The following is a 10,780-nucleotide window of genomic DNA, read 5'->3' as shown; positions in this document are numbered from 1 at the left end:
TTATTACATTTAAATTAGATCCTTGACTAAATACAGGATAGAGCTGATGTTATACGGAACTTCACATCTCACGTTCTGTAATACCGACCTCGAAAAATTCGGAGTGTTTCCTACGCCCTCTGTAATTCGTTACGGCACTGATAAGTATAGGAACTTACCTAGAAAAATGATTATTTCTATCTATGTTTTATCTCCATTTGTAGTTACAGTTTGCCTATTTGATATTAGAAACTATTTGTACTCTTAAGGTACATTCATACAATCTTATGGAAAACAATTACAATCTACATTTTCGAATCGCATGTGATATTATCGATTAGGTATAAAATACAGATAACTACTATACTTGTACGTAATCGGTAACGTTGGAAGTAACATGAAAATGTTAAGAGAAATCCTATATGGTTTTATTATTTGCTATATGATTTATACATCTGCCATATGATTTTATTTCGACAATTTGAATATATGTATACCTCAAACTCAATTATTAAAAGTTTTCGTCTAACAAAATATATTTACTAATTTCACAGAGTACTTGGTTTCTAGGATACGTTACTGTCGATGCTTTGTGTCACCGGCGCGTTCAGCCAGCGGTTGTCATGGCGACTGGCAATCATCTTCCCCCACTATTTTCGAGCAAGCTCCCTCTGCGTCAGTCGTTCGCGAAGCCTTGCAGGCGGCGGATAGTGCGCAGTTCGCCAATTGGTTGTAGTGTCTATTGGTCTTTTTCTTTTCTACCCCTCTGTAAGAAAAAATCATAAAAAGCAACGAGGAAAACGGTGCGCCTCGGAGGCGCTGCCGCAAGTGTACGGTGCCGAATTTCATCACGGTGATTGACTTCGCTGCCGGTTCTTCTCCACACGGTCAATAATGAGGGACATGGCGGGCAAGATCGCCGAGTTGAAGTTCGAGGCACCCCTCGCACGTTTCGAGGAGGAAGACACGGCCAGCTTGAAAAATATGAATCTACTGACAGGTGCGAGGGAACGCGCGTGCCGACTTTCCTTTTGCTCTTTCCTGCCCGATTTGTGACGCATCTTACCGTGTCGGACTCTTGTTAACCTCGTTGTGGATCAAAGTTTATCGCGATGTTTTCGAATCGGAATTGTCTCTGTTATGAATACGACGTTTCGTCAATTGGCAAAATTCTGATCTTAACGGTCGTTCGCGAAACTGAGAATCAATATATATAGAGCTCCGATAATCCTTACTCCTTCTCTATTTTTATGACAATCGATTTCGATTACTCGGAAAGTGGGTGACGATTGTTCGCTTATGAATAGACTGCGGATATTATTTATACATCTACGGGAAATTTAAATACATAAGAATACGCGCAATGTAGAAGAATATGAGAATACGTTTAAAGAGTAAAACGAGTCCTTACAGTTAGTTTCCATTTCTTTGGTTGAGTCTACTAAATTATAAATTTGCGTAAACAACATCCGTAGTCTAGTTACGAAACAAACATGATTTACGAATAGGGAAACGCGTGGTTTTCTTGGTGTTCTGGGATGTTCTCCTTTACTTTGACTAAAAAAGGCGTTCCAGTACGACGCCAGTGCGGCACTATAAGCGGAAATTTCGAAACCAAAAGAGTTTCTCGGTAGCGGGAACAGGTTTCGTGTGTCTCTCTGCATTAAGCGTGTAAAACGTGCGTGCACGCGTGGTCACGCTCATTTTGCGGACGTGCAAATTAAATGACGAGGGTGGCTTAGTATAGGCAGCGGTGAAGAAGCGACCTTCGGGCGACAAACGCGTAACAAAAGGCTACGTCATGCGTACAATTGGTGTCTAATATCCTTCATATACGCTTTAACTCTCGTATCACTTTTCACGACATCGTAGAACACACATCGTTGGAAATCTGGCCTGGAAACGCCGCCGGGGCTCCTGCCTAGAGAAACGCAAATATATGTTTTACGGTGTTCATAGAAAAATCACGGATATTTAATCCTAAAAACATTCGATCCGCTATGCGTCACTGACGTCTACGCGAAAGTACGATCCATCGCGTTTATGTAACTGATAATACACCCGTAGCAAATGTAAATTAACACTCCCACCGGCTATCAGTGGGTGTCTTTACGGCGAAGAATCAATTTCTTTTTCATTCGTTTTCTTAATTTTTTTACGAGTCTAAGATCTAGTATCTAACTGTTCTAGTATCTAGTGATATTTCAGTGACATTTTTAAAATTTCAGTTTCAAATTAGCATATAAGACATATTGATTTTTGTAATTACGTATATGTATGCAGTGTTTGTAGCAATATACAAAATCCAATTACACAGTAGCATGCAAATGTCAGAAAGCTTTTAGAAGTTCTTCGTGTAATTATTTTAGTGACAGGCAAATGTTAATAACCTCTCCCTAGCGAGTCCTTTGTGACACGGCCCTCTACATATTATGTAGGGAAACAATAAGCCATTCCGGAATATATGATTTATTGCGTCTCACGTTATTGAAACTTGTCGATGTTTATTATACTCTGAATTGAATTAAGAACGATGACTGATAAACTGATGTGTCACTGTGTACTAAAAGTAGGACTAAGATAGAGGAAGATAATAGATGTGTAAATACTGATGACGATCTCTCTTGTTTGTCATATTTAGAGCAATTGCTGGACACGGGTTTAAACACGAGCTACGGAGAGAATTGTAACGCAAACGAGCCAGCGACTACGCACGAAAATGGTACCGATATACTGCAAGAGGGGACATTCAGCCCCTTCAGCGGCAGTCTCGAGGATCTCGTTAACACCTTCGACGAGAAGATAACATCCTGCTTTCGCGATTACGGCACGAACGTCGAGTCCCTGGCACCCGTGCAAGTACGCACGCAGGAAGAAATTATGAACGAGTGCCAGTAAGTTTCTGGAGCGTCAATCGTTTTTTTTTTTTTTCTTTTCTTTTTTCTTTCTCTCGAATATCCTATCACCATGATGTACGCAAATATAAATTTATAAGCTATACAGTTTATTATAATAATCTAATTTGTCGAATGTAGGTATTACGTAGAAGTTGGTCAGAGTATTTAAATGGCAACCAGTTTGCGAACGGTAGCTGCAAAAGGAAAAAGCTTCCTTGATAAGTCAATTAGTACGAGACATGAGATAATCTACTGGTGAATGGAAGATACAGCAATTCGCTTCGTTTCCTTCCTTTCCTTTTATGCATTATCATCGAACGACCTCTTTTTAACGGATCGTCGACAGCAAAAAAGAAATTATAAAGCGCGCAAGTGAAAATTACGTTAGTACGTGCGCGATTGAGAAGTTTCTATTACCCTTGGGTCACGCGATATCTCCGGTACAGTTATACCGGTTTATACGGCCATGTTCGATGATTAAAAAAGTAAAGCTGCTGACGCTGCGTTGCGGCTCCCCGGGTAAATGAATACCCCGAAGATTGTCGGAGTTATCGCATTCAAATTGTCGCGTTTACCTTGAGATATCTATTACGCCTTGCAGCTCTGCGATCCTCGTTATAAAGTAATGATAGTTGCGCCACACTTCTTGTCGAACGGAAGTAATCGTTTACGGTCATCACCGTTACGATATTATATCCCGTGTGAATAATAATTACCGGTCCCATGATTCGGTATTTCAATGACATCATTCAAGATGTCTACCTATCCCGTTTAATGTAACTTTTTGCAACAGTTTATAGATCGTATAAACGACGTGCAAATGTTATACCATTACGGTTCTATTGGTTGTTCTGTCGAGTAATATCTCATATTCCGTTTAAGTAATCTGGTGTTAACGCTTTCTTCGACTCTCGTTAAGACGCGTAAACAGTTTCACTCGATGACTCTGGCTAAACCGATATCGTTTGAACGTTACTCGTATGGTTTCATTAGGAAGCGTTACAGCTACTTGCACTAAACCGCCAGATTGATACGGTTCAACGGGTATTATACTCTTGTTTTTGTCGACGGTACATGAATCGACCTCATTGATTTTTTTTTTTTCTAAGTAAAAAGCGAATGGGTTATGATTCGTACACGAGTTTGATTTACGGACGCCCACTATGAGTTAAAATTGAAACAAAAAGTGGAGCAAAGTAATTGTATATATGTTGCTGATGGTAATTCGAGGCGTTTGAATTCGTTTCAACGAGACGCCAGGTTTTCGTTACATGTCTGATCCTTAAGATCACGGTATCGATTTTACAAGAAAAGTGTGCCGCCATGAGTACTCTCTACGTGACGTTTGCGGCGCGCGCTCTGCAGCTTTCTCTCCGCGGAGTGGACAGACCGCGTAACAAGAAAGTAACTTACCTTCTAATTAGACTATCGTCGCGCGCCGTGCACCGGCACATCGATGCTTGATCGGCCGGTTCCTTCTCGATTTCTAAATTCCACGTAACAAAAGCCGTGCTCTCGTTATTTCTTCTATAACATTTTCTCGGTTTCATCCTCGCGAATCTCTTTTTCTCGGTCATAGTACATTACGTAACGTCGCGCTTCCTCTTTCGGTATATTCCGTTAGGAGTTGCTGATTAGAGAAATACGTGGTTTTTCCGATAAACTAACCTTTGGAAGATGAACTACATAGATATATAACTTTTACTTTTAATGTACTCGTTTTTGCTTATTAAGCACAAATTTAATAACTTATTTAACTGCTTGCACGGTATTTCTATTCCCGAATACTTGATATATTTCATTATGCGCGGTACTGACGCAATTAAGGACGAAAATAGCTCGTCCTTTGTGTATTAATTAAAGCAACAGACGTAGAAGAAGAGTTCCAGGAAAAGTCGAGCATCGTGAAAGCTAATTAAAAATAGTTGAAATTCCTGACCGGAGAGACGCGTAAGAGGTTTCAGAGATTCCGGGACAATATTCTCCATGAAAAATCGACGCTGTTATTCTCGGTGCAGGTGTCCGACCGAATATATCCAACCACGTAATCACTCGGTGCAGGTGAAGCTCAACGAAGCGCAAAATTGTATCTTCTTCGCCATAGAGTGTAGAGTAACACGGCGAGGCTCTTAAACTCGTTTCAACTCCGGTTGTGCATAAATTTCTTTGAAGTCGTGCCTTTCTCCAAATTCGTCTAGACGTCCTGCTGCCTTTCATCGGTCCGATGCGGTCGGAGAAGAAAAGAAAATAAACTTATAAAAAAGGCATCGGTGTAGGGCGCGTAGTCTTTAGGGGCCGAAGCTGTTATATCAAAGAAAAACCACTTTGAGATTGTAACGGAAAGAATTAACTCTCACCCACTAGGGGAGGTCCAAGTGACCCACGCATAGTTCTCTTCGCCTTGTATACTCGTATACCTGCATATTATGTACCTGCTGCTTAGGCAGGCGCCTACCTAAAATTTTCTTCTTTTATTCCGTTGTCATAGAACTCTAGGGGCGGAGTTGTAGGGGAAATAAATTCGATTCTTTCGCCTCGCTTACGTCTACTTTGCTTTAACCATTTTCGTATAGTACGTTTATTACAAAGATCCTCTGTACTGGGTACAGTTTTTTATGGCACCGTAGTGGGATCTTTCGACGTCGTAAATCGCTATACGTACGTATAATGAAATTATCCAAGTCGGAAAGCTTAATTGAAGCTTTAATTAAGGATCATCCGAGTAGATCTTCTTCGAGAAGCATCGAATCGACCGTACCCTGCTATTTCACTTCGATGGAAACTAAGATCCATCTGAAATCAATTTCCCGAATTTCAGCAAGCGCAAACGCGAGCACGGTTTTAGATCGAGCATCGACGTATCGAAAGTTGAAGCGTCAGCGAGAAGTCGAGAGGTCAGTGGCCGAGGTTTGCGGAGATCGGACACGTGCACTCGCACGTGTCTCATTCGGCATCGGCGCCGCTTTCATATGCATGCACCAAGCCGGAAAGAATAAACGCATCCGTGCGTGCGTATCCGGTCTATTGTTCGTAATCCAATTTGCCACGAGACAAAGTTCCTCGCTCAGGAATGAGCGTTGTTCGACGGATGAAACGCGTCTCTCCTCTTTAGAGAGCCAAGGTCGTGGCTCCAATGGGTGCGCTCGCCTTTGAACGCGAAACGCGGTAGCCTTCTCTTTTCACCTCCGAAAGACTTTCTCGCCCCACGGCACGTAACTTCCTTTCCTTTTTTTCATGGCCCCCTTTTCAGGCCACGGGTCGTACGTTCTCTTTGGCAGCACTTTGCGCGTAGTCCTTCTTTTATCCTTTTTCAAACAGTTCGCCGTCAAAATCCATAGAACCGCCGATTAGATGTTCGTGGAATAAAAGAAATCTTCGGACAAGTACGCATTGCAATATTTCTGGAACGTACGGTTCAATGGTGTATTTGTATGTTTCGTAGAAAACTATGTACCTAATGTAATGGTCACGAGTATAAAAATGGTCGAAGAGAACTCGTGACGAGGGAAGCGAGAAACGTAAAGTAATACGAAAATTCGGGTGCCGGTGGAGGAACGGGTCAGTAACGCGATCACAGTAGCGAGAAATCGTGCATCGATCGAATCGCGAAGGGGTGCCCCATGAAAATTTGATCTCTGTGTTTTGTTCGGTCGTTCGTATCGAGCCACCCCTCCGGGTGGACAAACGTCAATAAAGCAGCGCTTGCGCTGTATCAGCTAACCGCGATGCGATGTTTCTACGAGCGCCGTTTTCTTTCGTGTCCCCTTTCTTTGCTTCTCAATTTATTTATTTATGTCGATGAAAAGTGCACGAGAAGAGGCACGCCGATAATATCGTAGAAATATGTAGCGAAAGTGCTCCGGCTCTTTTGCATTGTAATACATTTTCTATTGTCTGAAAAAAGTAAAAGAAAGAAGATATTAACAGGATTGTGAGGGATAACGAAACGGTCGTCGTAGATTTTATTGGCGTTTTATCCGCATCCTTTGCTATTTTATCTGGTTCACTGTGAACTAAGTAAAATAGATTGAATCGCAGCAATTTGTTAGGATAACGAATCGTCGAAAAGCTGCTGTTTTTGCTCGTAAGCTGTTTATGTTACGCAACGGATAGCGTACGAAGACTGTACAAGCCTCGTCACGGATCATTGAACCGAAGAATGAATTAATAAGCAAGGGGATACACTCGCCTTCCCGAGAATTCAATTTCACTGCGTTTTTCTCGTTCCAGTTAATGGGGAAAAATGTACAGGTCGTTTCAAGAGGGACGTCCTTCCAAGGGGATGGACGTTACTTTCTTCCATGTATTTTCATTCAATTTTAATACATCTTTTAGCATCGATGTTTATGAATTATTGAATTGAATTAAATGAATTATTGCACGCGTCGATTTCAATGAGATATGGAAATTTTTACGAATACGAAAAAACCGTTCCTGTTTCGATAATTCTTTCGTCGGCACATCTGGTCGGGTTGTTTAGGCGTTCGTCCCGAATGATGCGACTAACATGCGCACAGGATGAAGTCACTGCTTTAATGCACTTAACATTAATGAGAAACTCGAGTGGGTCGAATTGACCTCCATTTGTTAATCCAACACCATCGACCGGGCCGCCGTATGTTGCCTCTATTCTCCTTTTATTTCTGAGAACCGCTCGAGCGTTACCATACGGCAACTGGCTAAATGAGGAGAATAATAAGACCGAGACAAACGAAGTTAATTTGATCGATACGAATAATTACAAGAAAAAATTTGAAGGTTGCCAGCGAACCGTGAAACTCCTGCTGCACCGCTAATTGAGTCTAATCGATTCGTTCGAGTTTAGTTTGGTTTACTCGATTATCTGGTAATCGTAGTGGGAAGAAACTTAATTAAACCAACGGATAGAAAATAAATAAGAATAAAAAGATAGAAGAATGAGGACAGAATCGTCTTGTAGATCGTATATCGTATTATCTAATCGAGATTGTTTACAAATCGGAAGTATGAGAAAGACTGGTTGATAGGATCTCGTTCACGGGTACCGATTCTATGCGAAAATTCATTTCCCTAGAATGGATGCATTGTTGTCGAAATAAGTTAGACTTTGTTTGCAAGGGATTGAACGACTTATCTGTACGTGGTGTGTACGTGTGTACACGACCCGGGAACCGCCTACGAGGAACTAGTGATTCACACGGTATCCCAGAAAACAGAGACTTCGTTTGAACGTCTGCCTCCGTCCTCGAATCTTATCGTGTCTTTCAACAAGCATTTAAAGCGATAACGTGTCTCCGAGGATGATGCACAGGATGTGTAGGCCTCAACGAAATTTAGATTACGATGTTCACACGATTGTTTTCCGTTCGACAGAGTTCGCTGAGACAATTCGTTCGCGATACGTTGCCGTTACTTGGCTAGTTTAAAGATAGAACAGTTGGTAGCTAGAAATGTGGCATTTTCTTAAACATCCTTGCCCCGAATTTTAATGTACACCGTCTTTTAGCAAGCGTGCCTTTCTGAAGTCACGTAAGATTATACTTCGCTGTTGATCCCGAGTAATCGTTAAGACTCGGCATGTAAAAATAGCAGTCGCTTGCTCGATTGATGGTTTTGAAACAACGGCAGACGACAATTCAGCGGGAGGATATGAGTCAACTGGTGTCGTGTCTGCGTAATTGAAATTAATAATACGCCTAATGAAATTTAATGTGTCTGGAAGAAAAAAAAATTTGCTCGTTATCTCATCCTCTAACGAGAGATTCTCAACTTGATGCTTTTACTTTTTCTTGTAGAATGTGGTGGACGATTACCGGTACGTTCGGTAACATATTACCAATCGATTGGAGCAAATCGTACGCCAGGAAAATGCACATGCCCGCGCTTAATTTGAACGAGGCTCCGGTTTCACACGAAAGGTAAGCTGTAGTTTCTACAGCAGCGTTTTAAGCAGCTTCTGTACTTTGTTTGCTGCTTTTCTTTCTGCAAGAATACAAAGAATAGTTGATAACGATAAAAGGGACATTTCTTAATGTGTTTCAAAATATACAAAGCGCGATCGACGTTTGCAAATTAGACGCTTTCATTTTGTTTGCTATAGACCTGAACTAGAGGATTTAAGTAGCGAAGATGAGGCTGTCGCAACTGATTTGGACATGCATGCTTTGATCTTGTCCAGTAGCACCGATACTCACAGTCCAGAGGAACCGCTTAAGACTGCGGAAGAGGTACTCCGTGAAATAGACGATATAATGCAGGTAAATATACAATTTCTTCGAGAGATAAATTCACAAGCAAAGAGGGAAAAACATCTGTGTTGCGTAGGAAAGTCCGTCGATGGAAAGATCTCCGGATTCCGATGGGTCTTTATTGGATAGCGACGAGGCACTGGAGAGGAGCAGAGAAGTTCTGGGCTCTCCGCTGCACGAGAAAAGTATATTTTCATAAGCAGATGCGAACCAATAAACAGCATCAGAATGGGCTTCATAATCTTGAATCATGATCGTTTGTTCTAGAGCTAAAACAACTTACCTCCAGCCAACTGACTGAGTTACTCGGGGAGATGGAATCCTTGGTGGGAGCTCTGAGCGAAACTCTCATCGCGGAACTTGCATTGCGCGACGAGCTCGAATATGAGAAAGAATTAAAGAATCAATTTATCTCGTTGTTGTTGGCAGTACAAAATCGACGAAGGCAGCATCATGTCACGAGAAAGAGAAATCAAATGCAAAATGGTACTAGTCCTTTACCACAACATAGATCGCTTCAAGAATCTAAGGTAATTCGCGATTGTTGCAGAACGTCGAATTCGTAGATATAAATTTGAAATATTTCATTTGAATAACGTTGCTTACAGTATTTAACTACCGTAATTCCGTATCATATGGACAATGGCCCACCAGACAATCAGGCATTACAAGTTCTCATTAAAAGTGAGTATCACTGAATAATTATGCGAATATATTAAACGCTTAACTCTGGTATTTTATTTTACAGTATTAAAAGCAATTAGCGAAGACAGTCCAACTGTACCTACTTTATTAACAGATTATATACTCAAAGGTAAGTAAAGAAATCTTGAGTTTTTTCAAATAAATGTGTAAGTTGAATGTCTAAAAAAAATAATTCCTATTTTCAGTATTGTGTCCTACTTAGTGAGCGTACCATAAATTCCTCACGGAAATCGATAAAAATCAGAAAGAAAGATATTAATTATTAACGAATACAATTTGCTCTCTTCTTGCCAATACGCTTTCAGCCGTTGTTGTGCCGCATATTCTTGCGTTAAGGCAGGTGATTTTGCTTCTAAATTGTGTCTGGAACTATACACTGTATCGACTTTAGACTCATAGATAGAATCCGTGACACTCACATCTAGTCTTACTTTATATATTATCACGTGTATATTATTTTACATAAGATATATTTCTAATAATCTATGTATGCGCTCTATAAAATACCTCTTAATCGTGTACGACTTATAAAATCTTCATTTTTGTATACGTCATCATGAATTTCGTGACAATTCAGTTTTTTGTAATTTTTTGTACATAAAGATCTTATCGAAATGTGTGAACAAATTTTACTATATTACCGAAAATATTTATATTTATGTAGAAAAATATACCGATTAACTTGTAGATTACAACATATAAACTTATAAATTTAGTATATATTGTTGTAATGCTCATGTACCTAGAATTATCTAGTAACGTATCGCGCAAAAATAAAAACATCTTGTTGCTGGAACAACCTTATGAATCTACACTTGAAATCTGTTTAATAATTACATGCAAGATGCCATTGAACACTTTGTGTACGGCAACACAGTTGTTTTACACATATTACAGATATTGTGTTTGTTGAAATAAAGAAATAAATTGAACAATCTTACTATTGAAAAGTGTTATTTTTATTCATAAGAA

General features: G+C 40.3%; 1 protein-coding gene across 1 annotated transcript; it reads left to right on the top strand.

Annotated features, from left to right (window-relative positions):
- Window positions 1–648: 648 nt before the first annotated feature.
- On the top strand, window positions 649–10,758 carry Unc-76 (fasciculation and elongation protein Unc-76). The gene is made up of 9 exons (XM_072001227.1): window positions 649–979; window positions 2,621–2,873; window positions 8,651–8,773; window positions 8,956–9,112; window positions 9,180–9,288; window positions 9,371–9,633; window positions 9,712–9,787; window positions 9,852–9,917; window positions 9,994–10,758. Exons 1-9 carry the CDS (start codon window positions 874–876, stop codon window positions 10,008–10,010), a joined length of 1,170 nt encoding a protein of 389 aa, XP_071857328.1. The 5' UTR covers window positions 649–873; the 3' UTR covers window positions 10,011–10,758.
- Window positions 10,759–10,780: the final 22 nt, after the last annotated feature.

Source organism: Bombus fervidus, chromosome 4 (genome assembly GCF_041682495.2).
Source record: "Bombus fervidus isolate BK054 chromosome 4, iyBomFerv1, whole genome shotgun sequence".
Classification (NCBI taxonomy): domain Eukaryota; kingdom Metazoa; phylum Arthropoda; class Insecta; order Hymenoptera; family Apidae; genus Bombus; species Bombus fervidus.
The sequence above is the reverse complement of the archived record's forward strand: the minus strand, read 5'-3'. Positions and strand labels throughout refer to the sequence as shown.